This window comes from Vanellus vanellus (genome assembly GCF_965231255.1).
Source record: "Vanellus vanellus genome assembly, chromosome: 5".
NCBI classification, from domain to species: Eukaryota; Metazoa; Chordata; class Aves; order Charadriiformes; family Charadriidae; genus Vanellus; species Vanellus vanellus.
In genome coordinates this window covers 49,770,329-49,795,678 of record NC_138910.1, presented here as the reverse complement: position 1 = coordinate 49,795,678, position 25,350 = coordinate 49,770,329, and the positions used below count along the sequence as shown (strand labels likewise).

General features: G+C 38.8%; 1 protein-coding gene across 4 annotated transcripts in view; it reads left to right on the top strand.

Annotated features, from left to right (window-relative positions):
* The window catches only part of RC3H1 (ring finger and CCCH-type domains 1), a 36,173-nt gene extending 19,007 nt beyond the window's left edge, over nucleotides 1–17,166 (top strand). Inside the window, exons 9-19 of one of the 4 annotated variants that reach the window (XM_082484509.1) lie at nucleotides 2,982–3,263; nucleotides 3,566–3,783; nucleotides 5,295–5,671; nucleotides 6,884–7,015; nucleotides 7,634–7,786; nucleotides 10,943–11,156; nucleotides 12,285–12,375; nucleotides 12,496–12,631; nucleotides 14,601–14,771; nucleotides 15,372–15,487; nucleotides 16,592–17,166. In XM_082484509.1, the coding sequence (XP_082340635.1) occupies nucleotides 2,982–3,263; nucleotides 3,566–3,783; nucleotides 5,295–5,671; nucleotides 6,884–7,015; nucleotides 7,634–7,786; nucleotides 10,943–11,156; nucleotides 12,285–12,375; nucleotides 12,496–12,631; nucleotides 14,601–14,771; nucleotides 15,372–15,487; nucleotides 16,592–16,745 (2,044 nt within the window). In that variant the 3' untranslated portion in view covers nucleotides 16,746–17,166. Of the gene's footprint in view, nucleotides 1–2,981; nucleotides 3,264–3,565; nucleotides 3,784–5,294; nucleotides 5,672–6,850; nucleotides 7,016–7,633; nucleotides 7,787–10,942; nucleotides 11,157–12,284; nucleotides 12,376–12,495; nucleotides 12,632–14,600; nucleotides 14,772–15,371; nucleotides 15,488–16,591 lie in introns of all 4 variants that reach the window. The other 3 variants (XM_082484512.1, XM_082484511.1, XM_082484510.1) reach the window with 3 other exon arrangements.
* The last annotated feature ends 8,184 nt before the right edge of the window (nucleotides 17,167–25,350 follow it).

Here is a 25,350-nt window from a genome sequence, read left to right as displayed (position 1 = left end):
GTTACATTCATTATAGATGTAGAGGGGGCACCCAGTTATCCAAGAGCAAACTGCTGCTGTTCTGAAGGTCATTTTACTGTTTTTTGAAGTAAAATGGATTATTTAAGAGTTAAAAGAAATACAATGTATTTTATGCAGTGTATATAACTTCTTACTTAGCTTTTGGGCTGAAATCATTCACTTCTTTAAACGGTGCTTTTTTAATCAGAAGAAAACTCCAAAGATTTGGAAATGGTATGCAGTCTTTTTTTTTTTTTTTTAAATCCAAAATGTGAGGCATTGATATAACACTTGTATGTATATGATATAACAGCTGGCTGTATAGCCAGCATGCAGTGCATGGGCAAAACAGGAAGAAAAAAAGAGCGAAGCATGTGGCGTTAGAATGACAAAGGCAGTTATTCAAATGAACAGAGAGTAAGGCTTTGATACTTATGTTCTGCAGAAACAGTTGGGCTTTTCCCCCTTTTGTCATGGTGTTAAGAAAATGGAGATTGGTAGTGCTGGTTTGGATGGTTAATGAAGGTGGTAAGTCAGTATTAGCAATTGCCAACTCTCTGAACTAGTTGTGTGTATCAAGAAGGACAGTTTGTCAGCTTTGTAGGTGGAAGAGGTGTATTTTATCCAGACTGGTTTGTATGCCTTAGTAATAATGTTGTTATGGGGTGAAGTATATGCTTGTTCTATTTCAGGTTGCAGCAGTTTCTGTAGGTGGCTGAGGAACTTTGAGTTCTAATTCTTCCTTGTACCTTTTATCTTTGCTTAATTCCTTTGAGTAGATATTCCATTAGTGTTCCTCCTTTTAAAAATGTTTAGTATGAATAATATGCATTGTTGTTGCTATGTAGTTCCTCTATGTCTATATATAGCTTAAAGTTTGCAGGAAGGTTATGGGGCGGTATGTGGTAATGCCTCAGCAAATCATAATCTAGACTTGGTTAAACATCAAGTGATTCCCCTCTTGGCAAGGGACAAAGACCTAGTGTGTGTAGGTAAGCATTATTTTTATGTCCTGCATGTGTGCAGACTGCAACAAAGATTCATAAAATTGTTCAGAAAAAATCCAGAGGGCAGCTCTGCACAGCTTTTATTCTTTCCAAGTATTTTATCATGGAGCGTGCTATATAAACTCTTCCTGTCACCTTTGATTGGGTAGGTGTCTATACCTGTGCACCTGTCTCTCTTGAGTGTACTGTTGTGTTCTAGATGAATGGGCAGGGATGGCCAGTCCCTTCTCATCTTCAATTTGTGTGCAAGCCTTGAGGGTCAGGAGCCATCAGACACTGTACCTCTAAGAGACCTGATGGGAGGCAGATGTCTAGAAGTAATTGGCAGGGAGAACATGGCAGTGATTTCCTGACATCCTGCTGGTGCTTTGCAGGGAGAAGCTATTTTGGATATTGAACAGTACATCAAGGTAAAGCAGTAAGTTCAGCCTGCCTTCATGTGTCTGGCTGACTTGCATGGCTGACATGAGATGCCAGAAAGACTTCTGAGCAGCATAGGTTTAAGAAGTTGTAGTCTGTCCCTACTCAGATGCTGCTACTGTGGTGGTAGCCTGGCTTGTTTATTCCCTTTTAATGCTTTCTGAATGATGCCCACCGTCAACAATATGTAGCTTGAATTTATAGTTTGATTATGTGGGTAAAGATTAATCCAGCCAGGAAACTGAGGTGTTGATGGAGAGTTAGGAGCGTGGCTAGAAGATAATCAATGAACTCTTACACATGAACAGGTCAAGTCTATATGGCAATATTACACTTTGTCTGCACGTCTGAAAAACAAAATGACCACAACATCGAAAACCTGCAGCAACAAAACCCCTTTTTTTCCTCTGTTGCGTTGCTGTTAATGCTGTGCATGTGGGCAAACATAATCTGAAGATTGAGTAATAGGGTATAACTGCCCCCTTTTTATTTTCTACAAGAATGTGTGTACCTTCCTAGTCTGTGTTACCAACTCAATTTGCTTGTTAGATATGATATGAAAGTGTTGGCTTCAACCCTGTTGAAACCTTCTTACGTAGGAAAGGGCCTCTTGTTCCGCAATATAAACAGCAGGACCACTCAGGCCTACAAATACACCCTCATACTTGCATTCTGGTATCTAAGCTAAATGGCAGGATGTTTAGTGGAGGACCTTCAACTCCAGTACCATCAGTCTCCTGGTTTTTGTGGAACAGTTCATTAAAAGGCTCATGTTTGTCCAGACTTATCAGAAGCAGTTAAATTTTTGGAATTACAGGGTGTTCATAGAGTTTTTATCTCTGTAGTCACTTAATTTATCAAATAATGCAAACAGTGTAAGCTACATATTGGTATAGTAAAAGTAGTATAAATCTTAACAACTGTGTTTTAAAGCTATCACAGCTATGGATGGGGCTTTAAGCAACCTGATCTAATTGAAGCCCGTGCTTATTGCAGAGAGTTTGGACTAGATGGCCTTTTAAAAGTCCCTTCCAACTCAGTCTGTGCTATGATTCTCATGACAAGCCAATCCTTCATCGTCTTATTGTTGGACAAATGATGTAAAAGGGAATCTGTTCATCTTCTGTCACTTTAATTTTCTGCTATTATTTTCTTCTCTGAATAAAATAGACTTGAATAGTCTGATTTTTATTCTCAAGCTGCTGTTACTATAGGTAGTGTTTTTATGTGATGTTTGGTTATGGTTTTCTTCTGTACAGTTGAAATGCATATATGTACAGGAAATAAGACTTCTAAACTTGCCATGTGAAGTTTAGCTATGAATTCTTGGTGTACTTGTCATTAAAAATCCACCCTCGTTCTTCTGAACAGTTCAAATAGCAGTGAAGCTGTAGTCTTAACAGGTATTCATAATAAATTTCTCACAAGCCCTTAGGAAACTTTAATTCAAACTTGAAGCTTTTGGTAGCATCTGTGTTTGAAAAATCCTGAAAATGCAACTCCTTTTATTTTTTTTCTTTCAATTTTTGATGTGTGGTTTCTTTTTTCCTGAAGATTCCGTAAAATGAACAAGCGTCTGGTTCCCAGAAGACCCCTGAGTGCCTCCCTGGGCCAGCTGAATGAGGTGGGCCTACCTTCAGGAGCAATCCTCTCGGAGGAAGGGGGAGTGGACTTGCCCAATAGGAAAACTTCTGCTCTGCCAAATGGAATTGTGTCAACAGGCAGCACGGTGACGCAACTTATTTCTCGAGGGACAGACTCCGGTTATGAAACTGCTCTGAAGCCAGGGAAGATGGACCATCTGAGTAGCAGTGCCCCTGGATCCCCTCCTGACTTGTACGGGTCTTCCTAACTGTTGTTCAACATGTCATGTGTGTAAACATGCAGTAGAAACAAAGTAAACCCATTCTCTAGAAGAGAAACAGGACAGGTTGTCTTTTTGTTTTGAAGTAATTAAACAGTAGAGTAGAAAACTAAAGCTGAAACTCCAAACTGCTTTACTTCCCTGTTTCCTTATATTTTAATTGGAGAAAGTGATATAAGCCTTTAGAAGGTGGAATATAGACAAAGAACAGTGTTTTAAAGTACAGTCTGCTATATCAGGCCTTAATAAGCAGTACCATTTTTCTGCTTTTTAGAATGGAGTCTGTGCCCAAGAGCTCTATTTCTGCCTTACCAGTGAACCCTCATCCTGTGCCCGCTCGGGCACCAGCGGATCTGCCTTCAGTGTCTGTCACCAAGCAGTTGCAAATGGTACCACGAGGGTCTCAATTGTATAATACTCAGCAAGCAGATATGTTTTATCAAGATCCTCGAGGAGCTGCCCCACCATTTGAACCAGCACCCTACCAACAAGGTAAGTTTGAGACCAAGCTCTCTATCTTTCATCTTCATACTGATTTTATTCTTTCTTCCCATTCTGGTGTTTACTTGAGCTCTTAAGTTGGAGTTGTCTTGCGTATCATGTGGACTATAGGCACTAGTGTGGTGATGGCATAATAGAATGGAAGTTGGCAGGCTTTTTATGTCTTGACTGAGGATTTTAATGCAAGTGAAAAGAGAGATTTATACCCATCCAGTGTAGCAAATCGTTCTTTCTTCAGTTCTTCCTAACTCTGCTAGATAAGGGATCTAATATGGTAAACCTTAATTCAGTTTGACTCAGGGAAAGTTGAAATAAAGTTTAACCAGCAGAGGGGTTTATGCTTGAGGGGTGAAAGCACTTACATCATTAATGAAAAGTGTATGGGTGTTTCAGAAATGCCACACATTCATATGATAGGTAGAGACAAGTTAAATTAGAGAAGGGCTCTGCACAAAAAAGAAAACATCATAAAAAGGAAGTAAGAGGAGAAGTTCTAAGTATAAAGAGACCGAGTGGAGAAAGATCACATTGAAGGGGATTAAAAAGCAAAGGAATGGCTATATATAAAGATAGGGAATGATTCTTTTGCAACATAAGATTGGAGAGAGAAATGACAAAGTGAATATGAAAGAAAAATGAGGAATGAAAGACTGGAAGAAGTGGAAAGAAGAAAAAGGTGTAGAAAGGAAAGGGGGGAAGGAGGAAACCACTTTTGAAAAAGTTGCAGAGCGTTTTGAAGGGAGAAAAAAGCTTATATTTGATTATTGTGTGCAAATGAAGATCTGAGTTGTCTACCAAATGCACATGTTGTTAATGATGTGCACATATTCATGCATATTTTTAAATTATCCAGAGATCCCAAATAGGTTACTACAATCTTCACGTAACTAGGAGGTGTGATCTTAATACTCTTTGGTGATTCCCAGTACTGAAATTTCCTTCTACTGTTCAAGAGGTAGAACATATCTAAAGATATCTTTAAATTCTAATTAATCCAAGTTTCTTTACACAGGCAGTGGCTCTGATATGTTGGGACAAATTGAATTTTAGCTGTGTGGATAAAAGTGTACAGGCTAATCTTCAGTTTACTTTTTAGGTCTTGTCTAGCTAAAAGCATTCATATCAATCTGCAGAGACATTCTAGTGAATTATTTCTACTTGGTATGCTAGCAGGACTTCTGGGGTACAGGTGGTGGTCTCAGTCTCACCACCTCTTCTCCAGCTACTGTAACCTTTACACCTTGCTGGTATCTTATTTAAATAATTAAACTGTGTCACTTGAGCTTTGGATCAACTTTTGCTTCTTCAAGGTTTTCTGTGGTTAATTTTTGAGCAGAAATATCAGTTAGACAGTGGGGGCAAACAACAAATATGAGTTAATTTATACCTTTCTCTTCGTGATACTTGTAGACTGGGGTATTTGAAACGATTTGTTTTTGTGAACAGTTGTGATAATCACTTTCTGTATTTTGTTTGTTCTTTTTCCTCTTTCCTTTTTTCAGGAGTTTACTATCCTCCTCAATCCATGTCTCGCTTTGTCCGACCTCCTCCATCAGCTCCTGAACCTGGTCCACCTTATTTAGACCATTACCCACCCTACCTTCAGGATCGTGTGGTGAGCCCACAGTACACGCAGCCCCAGCAATATCCTCCTATGGGACAACCCATTTACCCACCACACTACGACAGCCGTCGGGTATATCCCCCTGTCCAGCCATATCAGCGAGAGGAGATTGTCCGAGGAAGCCCTGTACCTATTGAAATTCCACAAGCAGCTGTACCTTCCTACGTACCTGAATCCAGAGACAGATACCAGCAAACAGAGGGTTATTGCCCGGTGGCTCCACATCTCAGTCAGATTAGACCTTCGTGCCACAGGGTATGGGTTTTATATTGCATTTTTGTAGTTGAGAGAGAAAATATAAACTACTTGAGAAGTTGATTTTTTTTTTTTTTTTTTTTTGCAGTAAGGTGATGGTTTTTGTAAGGAATTAGAAGTTTGAACTTTAAGAGGTACATTTGACGAAGCTGTTCAAAAACTGGAAGGCACTTTAGTTACTGGTCAGCTCTGCAATTGTAATGATGTTAATATGTAGAAAAGCAGACTGATACTTAGTGCTCAAAGCAGAAAAGCATTGTAACTCATTTTGGAAGTCTCATACTGCCCCAACTTCTCCAGTAAAGATTAGGCTGGAGAGGACCACTGTCTGTCTAGTGCAGATTAAATCCAGTGTGTGCAAATGGTTATGTGTGTGTTCTTGTACTGGCCATCTGTGACTGACCATCTCTGTGCCTAAATAAATAAATAAATATAAATAAATATATAAATACATCCCTTGATAAAGGAACTAAAAGTTCTGCTCTTCCAAATTTTCCTCTGCTTTAAGATTGCTAACTGGAGAGTCTTCCTAGGAGAAGTGTACAAACTTGTTTTGGTAAATCACCAGCTGGAATTGAGTCCTGTAGAGCAGTTGGACTTATGTAGCTGTCATTCACATTAAAGGTTCTGAATTGTATTGCTGAGTCCAGGAAGCATTTTTAACATAGCTTATAGATTTCAGTTTTGAGACATTTGTGGGATATTTAATTTTATGCAAAATTAATAATAAATGCAAAAGAACTGTGACTAGGTTATGATACGTAGAGTTCTACCACTTACCCTGTATGACTGCAATGGGGACTTGCCACGTTGCAACATGTTCCAGTGGAAACTATGCCAAGTTGGAACAGAGTCATGTTGAGCTACCTGCGAGCTAAAAGATTAGTAGTTTTAAAGTTAGAAACACTGTGGTAGTTGAGGATCTAATCAGTTTTAGGCAAATAACATTCCCTGCCTTTGGGGTGCATTGAACTAACACTCTGGCTAGTGTGGGAACATATATATCCTATATTAAACATGAAAGTTTACAGATAGACTTTAAGAAAGTGATCGTGACCTATTGTTGTAATGATACTGACTATTCACTGCATTTTCCTTTTCACGCAGTATATGATTGCCATATTTTGTGTGAGTAAACAACATTTTTGAAATTACTAGTTCTGTCCCTTAGCGCTTCAGAAGATGCATAACATATTTCTGTCTTCATTTCAGCCTCATCCTAGCCTGGACGAACTTCACCGGCGAAGGAAAGAGATCATGGCCCAGCTAGAAGAGAGGAAGGTGATTTCTCCACCTCCTTTTGCACCATCACCAACCTTGCCTCATCCTTTTCATTCAGAGGAGGTAAGCATATTTTGACAAAAATGTGACTTACTGTCATGTTTAGAAAATACTTCAGAGTTTGTGTGTGCTGATAGGTGAAGACAACAAGAAAATTAGAACAGTGCAGTGTTGGCAAGTGTTGCGGACGTAGATTTTGTGGTCCAGGTGGGAAGCCCTTTTACTGCAGTCTCCAGTATCTTGATTGGCTGTTGATTCTCTGATCTACCACTGATCCTAAGCTATCTACTTTTGGTGCAACCAAGAGAAATAGTTTTGAGCCATTATTAATTGAAGTAGTCGGTCTTCATGGTCACTGGACTTTGCTTCATTTGCTCCTGACATGTTTAGAGTTAAGTAACAGCTCGATAGAGGTTTATTTTTTTAACCAAGGTCAAAATATCACTTTCATACTGGCCAAGAGAACAGTCAGCACTGGGAGTGTAGCCTGGTGATCAGAATTTTACATGCTTGCCGTGAGAATTTCATGCTTGCCGTGGCCCAATTCCAAATGATGATGTATCTGATAAAATAATTCTGGTGGTGTTTTTCTTCAAGTTCACTGCTGTTGAACTAAGTAGTGGTAACTGTGAAGCTGCTTCTTCCCTTCACTTACAGAACCAGATTTTTGTTTTTGTACAGTACTTGGATGAAGACCTGAAGGTAGCTGGGAAATACAAAGGAAATGACTACAGCCAGTACTCTCCCTGGTCCTGTGACACCATCGGCTCCTACATTGGAACCAAAGATGCAAAACCCAAAGATGTTGTGGCAGCAAGGAGTGTGGAGATGGCGGTACGTAGGGATTAGGGGAACTCAGAAAAGTTAATACTTCTGTGGGTTGGGAAGGACTCTGTGCTTTTCAGGAATATGGCAGTGCTTCTATTTAAGCTCAAAAGTGCATTGCATTCAAAGAATGCATTTGCAAGTGTGCGGAGTGCTTTATTTTCAGTTATGAACAATCCTACATCTGTGTAGCTGTTTTGAAACTTTGGGTATAGATACAGGCTAACCGCTCTGCACTAAAGCCATGGATATCAAGAGATATTTTTGCCATGATTCTCTACACTTACTTGAAATCCAAAAGACTCTACTGGCAGCTTGTTCATTAAACATGTCTGTCTGTTGCTTCCTGTACTACTTTCTGTCAGAAGGAGGTGCTGTAACTTAACTTTGTGCTATTAATCCTTTTAAGGTGATTGTGACCGCTGTTAGTAGTGTTACTGGTTTTTACTTGAAGGACTCTGTGATTTGAGACACAAGAATGCCCAAAGCTTGCATGAAGCTTTTTGAGAGAAGCATAGTCATAACATAATACTAGGCTGATTCTTCTTGAGGGCAATTTCTAACTCTGCTGTATTTATTCAATCCTTCACTGAAGCCATGAGTGTCTGACTGATCTTATTTCGTGCTGCTGCATTTTTGCTGGGTCAGTTTTGCAAAAAGAAGGGGCTGCTAGGGTGTCATTATTGGGAGTTATGCATGTAGAAGTAAAGAAATAGGATTCTGAAATACCACCACTATTCTGTTTCTTCCTAACTTTTAAGCATCGCTCAACAGCAAGAAGTATGCTGGTAGCCCATGCAAGTAGGAAGACATTCAAGTCTTCAAGAGAAAGGACTGTTTAGTCTGAGGGACTATTTTAGAGATGCATCTGGTTTTCTCTTTCACCTCCCATTTGCCAAAAGTATTCTATCTTTTGTTTATATATTGTCAGTGTCACCTTTCTTTGGCCAATAAGGGGAGGGGGAAGAAATTTCTGTCCAGAATTTATTCTTCTGTGGACAGGTGCTCACCTGTTGCAACCACTTAACTAAATCATAGGATTTTTCTGTCCACCTTTTTCTCTTTACCCACAAGCATGCTTCCCTGTTTCCTCTCTGCCTCACTGGAATTAAATGTGTCTGGTTTCTGTCCACTGAATTGCTTTCCCATAAGACCTCGAAGGCACTGTGTTAAGTGGGAGCAAAAAGGAGGCTTTCTCCCAGAAAAAGCAGAGCAATAAAAGGCGTTTCGTCTACAGCTTTGGGTTTTTTACATGTCCTTTTGCTCTCTGTTCTGCACGGTGTGTTTGCCTTGAGTCATAGTGCTGTCATGTTTGACTGGGATAGTACTGAGATTACTCAGAATTGGCTTGTTGCTGTCCAGGTTGCAGTGTTTAACCAACAAATAGCTTATGTCTTTCATCCCTGCTGCTATAAAACTGTGCAAACCAACTGGTACTCAATTAAGAGAAGTAATAGGGTTCTGGAGAAGCAGCCTCCTTTTTCATTGCTGAACAAAGTGTTCTGCCCAGAGCTAGTTTCCAGATAAGGCAATAGGATCTCTGCTGCTCTTCAATTTTTGTCTCCTCACAGGAAAAAAATCTCAGATCTTCACTGCAGGTGGCAAGTGAATTAATTGTTCCTTTTTTATTGTTCATAAGAGATTCCTTTTTTCAAAGATAAGAATAGTATCATCTGAGAGTGCATAATGCTGGATTTATGCAGATGGCATTGCAACTACTGTGTTCTTTCCCTCCACTCAGTAAATGGAAATAAATTAAAATTGGTATTAGCATCCTGTAGTCTTGAGATTAAAATGTCATTTTTTCAGAATACCAAAGTAGATGCTGTCTAATGTCTCTTCCAATTTCAACATCTTACATTTCTTGAGTTTAGCTTCCAACTCAGTTGTGACTGCCATTTTCACCCCTTTATTGCTGCCTTAACTATGTTATCTTGTCTGTTTCTAGCAATCCTCAACCTCATTGAAAGCTTGCAGAGTTTTATTTTAATTTTGGACCATACCAAAGTTTTTAGCCTTTAGCCAGTCCTCTTTTTGTAGTAGCGCCACTTACCTTGTTCTTTTTGCTGTACACAGCACTGTTTTACTACTTCTAGCAAAGTCTTAATTCGATTTTTGGCAATTCTTACTGTGTTACGTTTTCTGGCAGCCAACAGATAGCTTTCACATTTAACTAAGCACTTTTCCCATTTCTTTTAAATCGAGTCTGTTAATTCTGTTATTCTTTTGTGTTTATCTGGATGTGGTGATTATTGGGGGGGACAACTATTTTTTGTTTTGTTTTGTTTTTTTTTTTTTATATTGAGGAAGCTTTTTTTAAAACTTATTTTTATTCATGGAAACAGCCCATTGACTTGTGGTTTTAAGTTGGTTGCTCCAGGTGATTTCTCCCATAACTGGCCTAACTTTATCTCAGGAAAAGCTTGTTGAAAATCTTTATGATAATCTCTTGTTTCTTTTTCTAAATAAGTTAAGTCAAATTGACTTATCCTGCTAAATCGAGCTTGTTTTCTGTGCACATCTTTTCCTTTGTGACTGATCAGCAAAGTTCTTTGAGTAGAGAAAGAACACTTTATCTGTTCATGTGCTGACCTGTTAAGGTGTTTGAGTCTGAAGCTCACTTAGAAACCAGGATGTTCAAAGCAGTACTACTGCTTAATGAAAAACGTTCCTGAAAAGATATACTAGACGTGTCCAAGTAAGTGCTGTACTGAATAATTCCCATTTTGAGTCATCTGCAGGCCGTTAGATGATACGGTTCTTAATACTGGGGTTCAGAGAAATTTAATTTGGAGTTTGGAAGGAGTATGTATTCCTCAGAGGTGCCCACTGATCTCTTGTTTGACTTTATCGTGGAGGGTTTTTTCCCTTCTGTCCCATCAGACTTTCTCTGTCTTAATTTCCTCTTGCTGCTGCTCCCTTCCCTTGGATTTGTTTGCAACTAATTATGCAACTATTTCACAGTGGTGGTAGTAATGGTCATTTTAAGTTAGGCCATTCAAACAGTGGAATTATAAACTGAAGAGTAGGAAGACTAGTTGAAGGATGAAGGGAATAGAGAATACAATAGAGACTTACTATACCGGGTCCAGCTTGTTGTAAAAGGAATCTGGTTTTGTTTGTTACTGAATAAGTTTTTGACTGCCTTTTCCATATCTTGTCTAGAATGTAGATAGTAAAGCCATGCGTGAACAGCGATTAGACATGCAACGAAGAGCAGCAGAGACTGGTGGTGATGATGACCTCATTCCATTCGGAGACCGACCAACTGTGTCAAGATTTGGGGCTATTTCTCGTACTTCCAAAGCGATGTACCAGAATTCTGGTCCCATGCAGGCCATGGCGGTTCAGGGAGCTACCACCAAATCAATCATTTCAGGTATGATGTGTGCTCTTGGATTTTGCTGGATGTTGCTATTTTCCTTAGTGCTACAGTGTAGTGTAAGTTGAAGACAGCTCCTGTAAACTTGTTTCTTGTCTCAGAAATATAGACAAAATGTATGTTATGCCACAAAAAATAACTCTAGGTAGGGCTACATGGTGAAGCCTGAGGAAAAAGGCTGTCACTATTTCTGTTCCATGGACAGGTTTGTGCACACATAGTATAGGTGTTCGTGATTTGTTGTTGCTGTTTGGAAAAAGTCATTTTGTTCTGCTGGTCCCTCTAAGGTGAGGCTTCTTTTAAATCTATTGTAGTAGAATCCAGAAAGTTGCTGCTTTCTCAAATACATAATGCAAAACCATCATAACGAAGTACTGTACTGCGCTCCTACTTTATGGGCAGTTGCTGCTGCAAGCTTAATGCAGCCATTTTGTTGTGTACTGTTTGGCAAAGCAAATAAAGTAGGAGTGGTTTATTTTCTGCACATCTATTTTCTAATCACGTGTATAGTGTGGCTGTATATCTTACTCCAAAAGATGGTCTCCTTGAAGTGCACTAAATAATCCTAAAAAAAGACTTAATTATATTCCCCCAAACTTCCGTGTAGATTTTTTTCAGGAGTTAACTGCTGGAAACAAAACAAAAACTCATTTGCTTAATTCCGGCAATAATTTTCTAGACTCTATCACAGGTAGAACTGTGGCTTCCCTGAAAGCTTAATCTGCAAACTGGTGTTAACTAGGTATCTCAGAAATGTCAATCAATTTTCAAGCCTTTTAGGAACTTCAGTAATTAAAATAATTGCTCTCATAGTGGCTCTAATTTTTAAATTTTTTTTTGAGTCCCCATCTCCCCAAGTGTCTGAAGTTCTTCACAAACTCAGACTCTGGAAGGCTGTAGCAAATCTTGTTGGATGTGCAGGAAGAGTCATGCCTTATGCACATGAGACTTGTCACATGTATTTCTGTGTTCATTTCAGCAGAAGAAACATTAGACTCCCTCACTCTTAGAGGGCTGACCTTCATGGTTATTCTCTAATTTCTGTCCAGTTCTGTGTGTTGGCTGAACTACTTAAAGGATGTTTTTGTAGTAATGCAACATGGTTTTCTTTCTGTTCACTGGCAGACTACAGTCCTTATGGAACTCATGGTGGCTGGGGAGGCTCTCCATATTCTCCTCATCAAAATATACCTTCTCAGGGACGTTTCAATGACAGGTAGGATTGCTTTATTTTTCCTTTGACTTTTTCTAAATTGTCTTTATCTATTTCTTTCTGTGCCAGCTGAGTAAAGCTCTTTTTGGAAATCTCCTTATTTTTGCTTTTCTGATCCCAAAGGGAGAGACTGTCCATGTCAGATGTGGCTGGTCATGGGAAGCAGTTGCCCTCAGCTGAACGAGAGCAGCAGCTGCGCATGGAGCTGCAGCAAGTAGACCATCAGATTAGCCAGCAGACACAAATGCGAGGACTAGAGGTTGGTACCAACATTTGGAAGAGTAGTGAGGGGTGGTATGGAGAGAGATGAAGTTAGTAAAGCTGCTTTTCATATGTTGATGATCTTTCTCTGACTGTAATGATATTCAATAACAGTACTTAATTCTGTGATGCTAGGCATCAGGGCTATGGTACAAGTGTAAAACTCTCTGCTTAGCAGCAGAAATGTCACGTGCAAATCAACACCGTACTTGAACCTACACTCTGCTCATTCATGTTTGCTTTCATTCTTTCTCTTACTTACTCCCCCTCTCTGTTCATCTGTTAACTCAGAGGCAAACTTGTGGTGTTAGTTACTTATTCCTCTTGGCTTTACTGCCATTGAAAATGTCTGGTTTTATGTACAGAAAGTGATGATCTTCATCTGTTTCATGTTTGGCTTTGTGTAGTACCTGTTTCTTCCTAAATAGCACAAGCCACAGGAGTTGATAAAGATAGAAGATTTAGCTTGAAAAACTAAAACTTAATATTTTATGTTTTCTCACTTAAAAGAAATGTAGTTGCTTGCAACATGAGGAAAGATGGGAGTATGCATTTGTAAAAGAATTAATGAGCTGAAATCTTTGTTTATATTTTGAGACACATAAGGAGAAGTGTCAAGGCATAATGAAAGATTTGTTTTAGCAAAGCTTTAGTTACTCCTAGGGAAAATCAGTAAATAATTATCAGAAAACTATTCATATTAATGTTTTCCCAGAAGGAATTGCTATAAGTAGTAGATAGTGGCTTCTGCTGAAACTACCATTACCTAAGAACATATGTTATAGAGGAGGGTTATTGCAGATTAGTTGTAAGTGCTTACGATTTTTAAGTCACAGCAGTTACAAGTAGTATGCATTTCTTAGTTACTTGAAGCATAACTTGTGTTCTTGTGCTCTTGTTTGGGAACAAGAGGAGAAGATGTTTTAAATCTTGCATGTTTGCCTTTGCCATAATAGAAGAGTATTGGAAAATTGCAAAACCGTAAGTGGCCTGCCACTCCTGCTCATTATTATTGTGATTGTGTCAGTGTTAAATTCTGCATAGTTGAGTTTAGAGGTTTGATTTTTGGCATAATTTGAATTTGTCAGAACTAATAGGTTATTTTGATTAATAACAGCTTTCAACTTTATCTCTTGTTTTCAAAGCTGCGAGTAGATATTTAAAATCCAGGAGGTACCTGGTACTCCAGATTTACCTGTTGCAAGATCATAGCAATCACTTAATTCAGTCTCAGCATGAAGAACTAGATTATTTTGCTTTCTTCTCAAATGAATAAACATTTCTACTTGTAGACCAGTCAGATGTTTGGTTGTATGGAGTAGTAGATAGCATGTTTAAATGCAGAGCACACATTTTTGGAACTGTTTCCCGAGTATTAGCAGATTTTTGGAGTGGCTGACATGAGTACTGCTTTTACTTGGCTGCTAGTAATTTGCAGCTTGTGACTGACTGTAGTCACTTGTCCCTCTCTCTTCCTGTGCTTCCTAATCTGGGTCAGTAGGGAGCTACACACTGATGTCCACATCTCAAGATGTTTTACATGGTTTAGTAATAATACTGGCTGTACTGTAGAATTTGATAAATTATGCTACTGTAAAAAAAAAGCAGCAGATTTGCTTATCTGCTGTTATCTTTTGTTCAACAAATAGCTCACAAGAGTAATGGTTTTGTTCAGGTGCTTAATCTTAGTTTTGAGAACCAGAGCTGTATGGGGAAAACCCATGCAAACTTATTACAGTAAAAGGTATTTAACACTGCTTGCTTAAAAGTGAAGAGACTTGCCTGCATGTAAAAAAAAATGTTTAAACTTGCATTGGAAGTGATTGCAATTGGGACTTTGTTAAACAAGGAGAGAAGTGGCCTTGGTTTTGCAAGTAAGCAATACTCTAGAATTATGGCCTAGAGCTCTTTCTGTGCTTGGTGTGTTGTGTGCTCAGTTGTGTATGTGCTTGGCTTTATGCATTTAGGCTGTTAGTAACAGGCTGCTGTTGCAGAGGGAGGCGACTACCCTGGCAGGCCAACCACAGCCCCCACCCCCACCTCCCAAGTGGTCTGGGATGATCTCAAGTGAACAGCTGAGCTTGGAGCTACACCAAGTGGAAAGGGAAATTGGGAAGAGAACCCGTGAGCTGAGCATGGTGAGTGCTGTGGGGGTGGGAGGCAGAGAGGTAGAGTGGAGAGCTGTGTAGCTGGCTGCAGCCCTTTCACCCTGGCAAAAATGCTCTCTGCTGGATGACCACAGCTGGAGTCATCCATCTCCCTCTTCACCTCTTTATTCTTCAAAACCTCCTGAGAAGTTTCTTGATTCTTCTTCATGAAGAATTTGAATTCTAGCCACTTTAAAATACTCTGCTGTTTTTTTGTCACCATTTGAAAAGAAGTGTGGCGCTGTTAAAAGCTGTGGATAGTGCCCAAGGTCACTGTGCCATGAGTTCTATAAACTGCTTTGACATAGAAAACATCATCTGCAAGCACAGGCTAGTGTTCAGAAGTCTGTGTGCTGTTACAGTCTATGGTCTTTGCTTGTTGTTACAAGAATCATCCCTTCCTTTCAGGAAATAGTGTGTCCTGAGAGGATGAACATATCTTAGTGAGTCTGTTTTCTTGTCTCATGGCTTTTGTGGGTTACACTGTATGGCTCCAATTTACAGGCCTTCGTCATTGGTCCCAAAGGATGAAGTCTCAAACTCTTTCAACACAATGTTAAAGAATTTTTTCTTTTGTCCTTTTTTTTAAAGGAGAGCCAGTCATCACTGGATATAAAAAACAAACTGGGCACCACTAAACAGACAGAAAATGGACAATTAGAACCACAAAACAAGGTTCCGGCTGAGGACCTCACATTGACATTCAGGTAACGTGGGTCTTCAACCTTTCTTTTTATAACAGGAGACTGACTTAATCAAGGTCACTCTCTGGTATATGAACAATAGCCCTTGCTTCTCATTGTCTCTGTGGAAGCATCTACTAGAAAAATATTATAAAAAATTACAAAAATTATAAAGTAGCATGAATTAAGGGCCACTTCAGATGATGAGTAAGTGAGTGGAATGAGATTGTATATCGATTAATGCAACAGAAGAATTGCAATGCTTGTAAAACCAGAAGAGTCCCTCTGTCAATATTGGATGATTGGTAGAAAGGAGCAGGAGATAAACAACAACCATAAAAGAAATCTTTACCGTTTTAGTTTCAAAGAAAAGAAATGTTCCAAATGTGAGAGGAAAGTTTGTGATGTGGATGTTGTCTAGGAAGGTACGTAACTTTGCAACTAAGTTCAGTTTTATTTGTAGGCAGCAATTTTTATCTGTGTAGATGCTGGGATTGATTTAAACTCACATTTGATAGTTGATTGAAATAAGATGTTGGCTGTGAATGCTGGAAATCTACACAGCAGCCATTTTCAGATGGCTGCAAGCATCTGTGTGTATTCAGACTAATACTTGGAGCAGAAAAGCTCAAATGCTGCATATGTTTCACTAAGTCAAGGTTACATAACTTCACGTGAGCAGTTTGGAATCTGGGTATATATTCAGAAAATGTGTCGCTCAGTTGCTGATGAAGTCCTGTCCTTGACTTCTGTGCTGCACCGTTAGAATTAAGATAAATAATCCAGATACGTTACATCTTCTGGAATGTGTGCATTGTACAGATTCATCCTGGACATCTTACGGCACATACTGAAATACTTTTCAAAATATAACTAATCTAGAACCATAAAAATACATAGTCTTGTTGTTTTTCAATTAGCCTTTTATTAGTTCTTCATTTTCTGGTAAGTACCTACAGCATACCAGACAACCTATTTATTGTACATGGCAGGTCTTTGCATGTTTACATATGTTCACAACTGTTCATTGAGATGCTATGGCAACAAATATTTAAGTCCTTTTACTTAAAATAAATGAAAAATCTCAGTAATTACTTCTCTTTACCCCCCCTTCTTCTCAACTTTCAGCAGTGATGTTCCGAATGGATCAGCCTTGACACAAGAGAACATTGGCCTCTTGTCAAACAAGACAGCATCTCTCAGCCTGTCAGAGGACCCTGAGGGAGGAGGAGACAACCACGACTCCCAGAGAGCAGGAGTTACGCCCACGTCTGCTCCATGAAGTGAGGCCAGCATACCCCAGATGTTCTCTTGCTGGGGTGTTGGTAGCTTCCATCACATTTTTTTTCCAGAGGTGATTGGAGAAACCCAAGAGCAACAGCAGTAGCAGAGCAGCAGGTCCAGAGGCAATGTGCACAAACACAACTACTAGAAACAAATCCTGCACATAGTTCACATTAACGCATTTTTTAATTAAAAAAAATGAAAATTAGCAGTATCTGCAAGCGATTCAAATTAAATTTGTTTTTGTTCTGTGAATGAACTTTATTTTAATAACTTTGGACGCCTTGGATCCCAGGGCTTAAAAAAAAAGATATTATATATATACTCTGTTTGATTAATTGTATGATCTTAATGAAGTAGGTTTTTTCTTTTATTTTGGTATTATTACATACCCAGTGCGTATTTCCTTCTCATCTTAATTTCTCAATGACTGAAACAACCTGGCCGCTTCCTTGTATAGTTTAAGGGTAAACAAGGAATGAGGGTTGGAGAGTAGCTGTGAATTGCAGTGTCAAAAGGTGTGCAGCAAACTTCATTCTTAAAACAATTTCTCCCATTGTGGCTAGGAACTGAAGTCTAGCTTTGTGTGCGACTGCTTGCTTAAATTATTTAAGTTTAAACTATGAGTGACAGAATCTTTGCAATGCAACGGGTGCGGTAGTTTAAGAGGATAACAAAAGTAAGTGTCCAGCATACGTTGTTTTGCTTGAAAGTTGCTGGCCTTTTATTTTCTGTTGGGACTAAAGAGGTCAGCAGAATGCAGACCAATCTACTACAGTATGGGGTATTTTTGAAGATGGTTACCTGGGGCTTGTGCTAGAGGCTTAATTAACCAGTGAAGGTTGTGCAGCTGTGACCAAGGCAGAATCTCTAGAAATACAAAGTAGAGAACGTAAGGTATGCAGTTGCTGGAAGGATGTTAACTGCCGATGAGCTGGTGAACCATGCTAGTTCATCCAGTGTTTGCTGGGGTTTCCCCCCCCTCCCCTTCTCATTATGCTTTTAAAACAAGCTCGCCCAGAGTCCATACAATTGGGTTGATGCAGAGGGACTTACTGACCTCTCTGCCTTTAGAAACAGGGCTTTCACATATGCCTCCTTCTCAGCAACTCTTGCTTTTGATTTTTCTTCATTACTACTTTATTATTATTAAAAACAATAATTTCCTCTATAACTTGATTTTTTTCTTTTGTTCAGTGATAAATTAGTTATTTAATTGTAATGCTGTTATGAGGGCCTTTAACTGAAGGAGACCAACATCTTTGATTTGTGCGCATCGATGATAGCAGTCTTAAAAAAATAGAGGGAAATTTTTATTTCTTTTTTAAAGTTGGCATTGTTTAAGATCTGTGTGTATTAGAATTTGACACCTGAGAATCAATCTGCAGCTTGTTTGCCACTGCTGCAGTGAATCCTTCCTAGATTTCCCTTTCATAGGGGAAGAGTTGCCTCAAAGGTACAGCACGGATTCTGTCAGAAGTGTTGAAAAGCAAATTTTGCTTGATAGATCTGGTGCGCTACTCCTCCAAGTAGATGCTTTGTAAGCATAAGTTGGAGACAACCATAAGCCTTTCTAGATGTTTTCTTTAAAAGTTAAAGAAATGAAAGAGATTTTGTTCTTGCTGCACATTTTTTGACTCTTGACATGCACTGGGGTGAGACCCTGTACATGAACTCTGTGGAGAATGATTTTTGAAGTGCTGCTCCCTCTGCACCTTCTTGGCCTGTTCTCATTTTTTCTGTCTGAGTTAGACTACTAAATCAGAAAGCACTGGTTATGTAATAAATTACTGCATTGCTTTGGTTGGGTAAAGCAAGAGTTAATAAATTTTCTTGGGTTTTAGTTTTTTCCTTAACCTTAACTCCTGCTGAGGTCATAGCAAAACTTTGAGCTAAGCTTTGCATTCATCATACTGTTAAATAAAACAAAATGGGGGGTGGGAGGGGATACAGTCCCACTATTGCCTACCAGTAGGAGAGTCCAAACAGAAGACTCTTTTGAGTAGCAATTATTTAATTTGCCCAGTCAAGGCACCGCGTTTATATACTATTTCACATTGAATTTGATTATGCCCTACAGACCTGGCTGGTCAAGGATTTGATACACATATTGGCTTGGGATTCGAGCTTTCTTTTTTATTTAAATAAAAATTTATATATAAATATATATATACATATATACATAGTTATATCTGTATATATATTGGGTATGTTTTAAGAATTTTTTCGCATGAGCGCAGCTGTTGTGATCAAATGTCTGGGAGGTAGAAGCACTGAATGAAAATAAAGGCATTTTTCAGCACACGCCCACACTTTCCATGTGTCTTCACAGGGGTTTATTTTGCTCTTAGTTGAACTTTGGCCTCTTAATTGCAATGAGTAGTTTTGAAGCTTGCTTTTTTCCTAACCCCTCTTAACTTTTGGCAAAGAATCATCTTTGCACTAGAACAGCTTCATCTACGCCTTACCCCCATCCATCCATCCATCTGTATCTCCTACTTGAGGCTTAGCATTACAGCTGCTCCCCTTCAAGATGGGGAGAGCTAGACTGATGCAGTTTTGAGCCTGTCGGGTCTGTTCCTCCCTTCTCTGCTCTGGGCATGATGATGATTAAGGTGTTCCCCTGGCAGCCTGTTCACAAGTCAACTGACAACAGGCACCAGTCCCCTGTTCTCCCATCCTTAAGTGCAGAGCACCACCGTCAGGTCAGCCTTCTCATTACTATTTTAATTAGTTTACTTCTTCCTGCTGTGTCTTTAACACAGGGAGCTCATTTTAGTTGAGATAATTAGTGCAATATTCTAATCTAGGATGACAAGCCCAGAATGTGCTTTTTGACTGTGTATAATTCTTGATGTAAAAGGAATTTTCAAAGACGGTTATGATATGTTTGAATCTATAGATTCATTTTCAACACTAGGAAAAAAAATCTGGAGGGGCAAAAAACTTTTTACCTTTTATTACTCGTGCCAGCTAGTTTCCTTGCCAGGTTAGGGATTAATTTTTTCCTCCACTTTTTCTCCCAAGAGGAATTCTGTAGTAAGAACTACTCAGATAGCTGGCCTACATATGGTGAATGCTTCCAAAACCTGTGGATTAGAAGGGAGACCTTACTGTTGTTTTTTCTCCTTTATCCAGCTGTCTGTGCTGTACTTTGTGCATAGTGTCCTTGTTGTGATCAGTGTGTCCAGGTGAATGCCCTGTATTCTAGTTTGGCTTGTTAAATAGTTTGCTTAATGTCTACTAACAGTATTGATTTTTGGCTTTGTTTTTTTCCCCCTCCTCCTCTTATCCTTTTTCTGCTTTTTTGCAGAAGTTTAGTTAATTAAACAAGTCAAACAGCAAAATGCAGTACATGCTTTTAAGTTTTCTGGAAGCTGCACCTGAAATTTTCCCCTTTTGTGGAAAAGCATGCTCGTAGAACTGGGAGGACAGATAGCTCTATGTATAATGGAAGCATTGGTGGTTCAAGCAAGCAAGCAGGGAATTAAAACTTTTGGAGTAACTGTATCCTTTACATTCATTTCTGTAGCCCGTCATTGTTCCAGTTGTACAGGAATGCTGCCCACCTCAGTGAAATTGGTCTCAGCTAGAAAGCGGTTTAGTTCCTTCTGCTTGGGCAAAAAAAAAAAAAACCAAACAGTATTACAATGGTGTTAGGGCACTACTGCATCTATTGGTAGGTAGGCTAGATTTTCTACTGCAGTAGACAACTTTGAACGTTCATTGATACCTGGGTTTCAGCCCCAGCATGGACAAACTACCCAGAATAGGAAGCTTCAAGTGTTAGATTAAGCTTTAGTATGTTAGTGATTCAGTCGGCATAGGAATTATGTTTGTTTATTCTGTAGTGTTATTTTCCTCCTTCTGTCAACATCTCTTCTTACTTTCCTATGACCTAGTTCTCTCCTTAATAGAAGTATACGCTTTTTGTTTCTCTTGTATACTATTGTATCCTGTCTTAATTCAGAGTAGGACTTTTTTTATTTAGATCAGAACACCTCTCAAACTTGCAGCACTGTTATCCCCTTTCTTCTCAAGTTCTTCTCTGTCTAGTTTCTTCTGAGCCTTATTCTTTCCCTTTTGTCCATACCTTGCTTTCCTTCTGTGGCTTGCCCATTCACCCTCCCTGATTGTGTAACAGTGACAGCTTGCTGCCTCAAAACAGAGCATTCAAGTGAATTCGCTTAGCCAATAACTTCTGTGAAGTTGCCTTTTCTAATGGTGTTATTACTCAGTGATGCACAAATGTGATATTGCCCCTACTGGTAGGCAAACAGGGGAATCTGTATAAACATGGCAAACTGCTGTTTTTCTTTAAAGGAGAGCCAAAGACTTGTGCTTTACACTTTTTTTTTTTTTCCTGGTGTAGCCATTTTGATTGTCAAATCTTTGTAGGGTTTTGTGAGTTGACTGTATCCTAATAACAATTTACAAAAGTTAACGATTGTCAAGCCTAATCCATGCATTGAATTGTGGAAAATCATTCCATTTAGTCATATAGTTTGCAATGTACTGAGATGTATCTGGGGTATTCTGACATGTTTTCAGTCTCTCATGCGCTCTCTCCGCTAATAGAATGGCTCATTCAGGGAGGGAGAAGGAACGTAGAAATTTTACATAATCAAAGAAGCCTTGTCTTTAAGTGTTTAAATCTAAATTGAATACTGATTTAAAATTTCTTCAGTTACAGTAAAAGATAAATCTGTGTTGCAAATGTGACTGACTTTTAAGCCCATTGGAACTGAAAAGACTTGTCAAACTGTAGCATTACATTAAATTAGATGTGGAAGAAGCAAACCTGTATGATGATATTGTCTCTTGACAGCATGAATTGAGTAAGGTGGGGCAAATTCTGTATTAGAAAGGGCTAGGACTGAGGTTTTTCATTGATAATGCAAGAAAGCTGCTTGCATTTCTCTTCCTTGATCTAACTTAAACTCTTGCAGACTGTTACTAAGGTTTTTAGGTTCAGAAAGAAATCTGTAAGTCAGAGTAGCACAAACTCCCATTTCCATTTATAAATCTGGACTGTAATGAAGCAGACTTACAGGATAGTTATCTGAAAAACCCCAACATAAATTATCTTTGGTTGACTGGCTATTTCAGACCTTCTTTTATGGTCCACGAAATTCAGTGCTAGTAATCAGGAGGCTCAACAGCAGGAGTGCCAACTCATCTAAAATGGGGTGAAAAAAAAAAATGTAGTGTGCAAGTTTTGTGCTTGTCTCTGTGTGTATGAAGAAGTTTTTGTAGTCCTAGGACAGATGGAAGGAGCACAGAGCCAGACTGGGGCATGACGTCATCTTCATATTCAAATTTTGTCATTGTTCACTTTCCAAAACACACACTTTCTACTCCTGTCTCCTAACATTGGTAGCACTGATTTAAAACAACCAAAAAAAGTCAGTGTTACAGCAATTTCATTTTTTGTATCACAACAAATCAATTCTCCGTGGTGGAAAAAAAGGAATCAAAAGTTCTTGACTTGTCTAAATTACCATTTAGACATGAACTGGAAAAACACCTGTCTTGCTTGAGTAAAGGTAAACTCTGATTTTATGAGTAAAGTGAAGCAGCCCTTCCTGAGCCACCTTTTAGGTATAGCCTTAGTGCTAAAAGTTGGGTGTAGCACAAATTGAGTTGTTCTCAGATCAAATATAATCTGAAATGTCAAAAACTTCATTGGGGATTCTCTTTTCCCATACTCAACTGTTATCAACTGCATTATTTTCTGTTGAAATGTCAGGGGAGTGAAAGAGGCTAGAGTAAGTTAGTTCAAGTTATACAAGTAAGCGGTTTTGGGGAATGTTATCCCAGCATAGTGTCCTTATACAGTTAACATGTGGTCTTTATTCTTGTGTAGGAAGAAGAATGTAACTGCTTAGTGTTGTCACAGTTTTCAAGGCACTTCCTGTGATGCAGGTAGACCCTTGGTTAGCAGGGAAGGGAGAACAAACTTCGTATTGATTTTTCTTTATAATTTTATTTCTCCATGGCAAATGTAATATCATGCTGTGGACACTCTTTGAACACTATAGTAAGCAAAGAGGGTGCAGCTTTTTCTGAAATTTTCCAATAAAAAGAGCATGTGGGAATGTGGATTTGTCTGCATCAGAAACATCCCAGTCATTTGAAGGTTAAAATGTGCGACCGTAATAATCAAAATTGGGTGCCTATAGTTTAGTAACCTAAATAACTGACCTTTCCCAGGCAATCTTTGCAATTCCAGTGAGTTTGTGTACATTATTAGTGCAAATCGCCAGGTGTTCAGCATTTGGGAAAGTTTAGGTACCTAGCTTCATCCAGCAAAGCGGGTGTCTTTGGATACACAGGTTGGATGTTTTCATATTCCAGGAAACAACTGATTCCAAGATTTGAAAGTTTTAGGAAAACACAATTATCAACTTCAATTTGAAAAATACAGTCTTGGGAGAGATGGAAGCAACAGGTGGTGCAGTGTCTCCGAAAATAAAAAGCATTAGAGATGATGGAATCACATATGAAATGTATATGGGGAAAATACATCTGTAAGCAAAAAAAAAAAAAAAAAAGAAAATCTTGTGGAATATTTGATGTTTAAGAAATTACTTGCTTCTTTGTAATGTTAAAAATATTTATTAATAGTTCTGTGGCAGACAGTACTCACAAGTCTTTGGCATCCAAACCAAATTGTGTATTGGATGGATCCCACAACTGGATGTGTGCACTGACCTCTTTATTTGTAGCTTTTTAAAAAGAAATTTGGTAGCAGCATTTTATAAATGTATAAAGCAACCTGAGACAGAAGAGGAGAACCCTGTTCATGTCACAGCTGCTGCACAGTTCAAAATTGGTACCTTTAATCTGCAGTCTCTCCTGAGTGAAGCTGCTCTAACATGGGCAAATCTAGCACATCAAATGACTTTCATTTTTTTCTGATCTTAAGGCCTTTTGGCCTCTGCTTGCTGCATAAGCAGCTTCTATGCTAAGAGGAGCTTTCTTTGAAGTCAGCTTAGCAACTGTGCTGTAGCTTGATTATTTTTCCTGGTTTTCTATAACTGGTAGCATAGCGTCAAGCTCTTTCCCCATTGTATTTGTTGCCATGGGGAGGAAGAGGTGAGGCAAGGTATGTGTGGGAGGAGGAAGGAAGAGTTGTGGGATCTTCTGTGTGACAGCTCACACCCCCTCTTTGAAATCATCTACTTCCAGTTGTGGGATTTCTCTATAGGTGACTTTTTTTTCCTGTTTTTATTTTGTAAGCCTAGTTTTCTTTGATCTTGTTAGTTCCGTACAAGTCTCCCCGAGACATTCTGCAGTCATTATCACCTTTTTGGGTGGAGTTTATTTTATTTTTTGGTTTGTTTTTTAAAATAACTTTTTAACATTGGTGCATATATGCTTGGGATAGAGCTCATGTAATTTTCCAATCGTATTGATTGTATGTGATTGTGCCCTGCAGAGGTATATTTAACAAAAAATAAAAAGGATAGTCTAGGTAATAAAGGAGACAATGAGATTTGTTGGGTCAGGTTATGAGCTATTTCTTAAATTTATTTAGGATCCTGGATAAGTGAAATTCCCTGTCTGCTGTTCTCATAAATCAATGCTAAACAAAATGTCATGAATTCTCTCTTTCTGTTTGAACTGGTTCTTTTTGTGCTTTTCTTCTCCTTCTGCTGTTTTCTTCTTTTCCTGCTTCTCTTCTCCATCACAAAAACCCCAAACCTTGAGCTTTTATGGGAATAGCTGACTCTGGGTTGATATTGTGAATATTTATTGTTTGTAACTGTCAAAAGATTTTTAATAGTATTAGAGATAAAGTAGAACGTATGAGAAGAATTCCATAAAATGAGTTCTTTGCAAGTTCAGGGGAATTTTGAAGTCTTGTACCTACAGGCCGGGTAATGGGGGAGACATTCCAAGGCACACGAGGCATTGAGATCACTTTCATTGAAAGGTTAGATACTTTACTGCCTTTTGGAAAAAATCTGAGGTGACAAAAGGAGTAGAAGAAAGAGTTCGCTATATCCAACTCCCTGTGTCTTTAGTCCTGCATCATACTTTTTAAACTTGAAAGGAGAGCCTTCTAGATACTATGCTGAAGTGGGATGGAGTGGATCGAAGGAGGCAAAAGGCAAGAGGATCCGGAGATCTGAAAGTCAGTATTTGTCTCCTTTATTTCTTTTTTAGAACTATAGAGCAAACAGTGTCACTTCTGTATTAAAGAACAAGGAAGTGGAGACCTATTGTGTGTGCATGGTGGTTATATAGAAAAAGCCATATGTTGAAATGCTATTTCTTCTTCCGTTTTCACCTTGCTTTTCTTCCTCTTAAAGCTGACTCAGCCTCACCTTGCTTCTACATAGTGTTTAAGGGTCCTTTGAGTTGCAGATTCAACAAAAAAATATTGAGTGGAAAGGAGGTGATTCACTATTTGGTTTGTAAATAGATGGAAGTGTCTACAAGGTCTTATCTGCTTTTCTGTCAGCATTTATATTAAATGATAAATTAATGGAGAACACTTTGAAAAATCTCTCTTTTTCTGTCTGGTATGAGTGTACATTTTTCTAAATTTTGTGTGAGGTGTAAGACTGGGTAAGATTGACTGTGTATGACTTTCT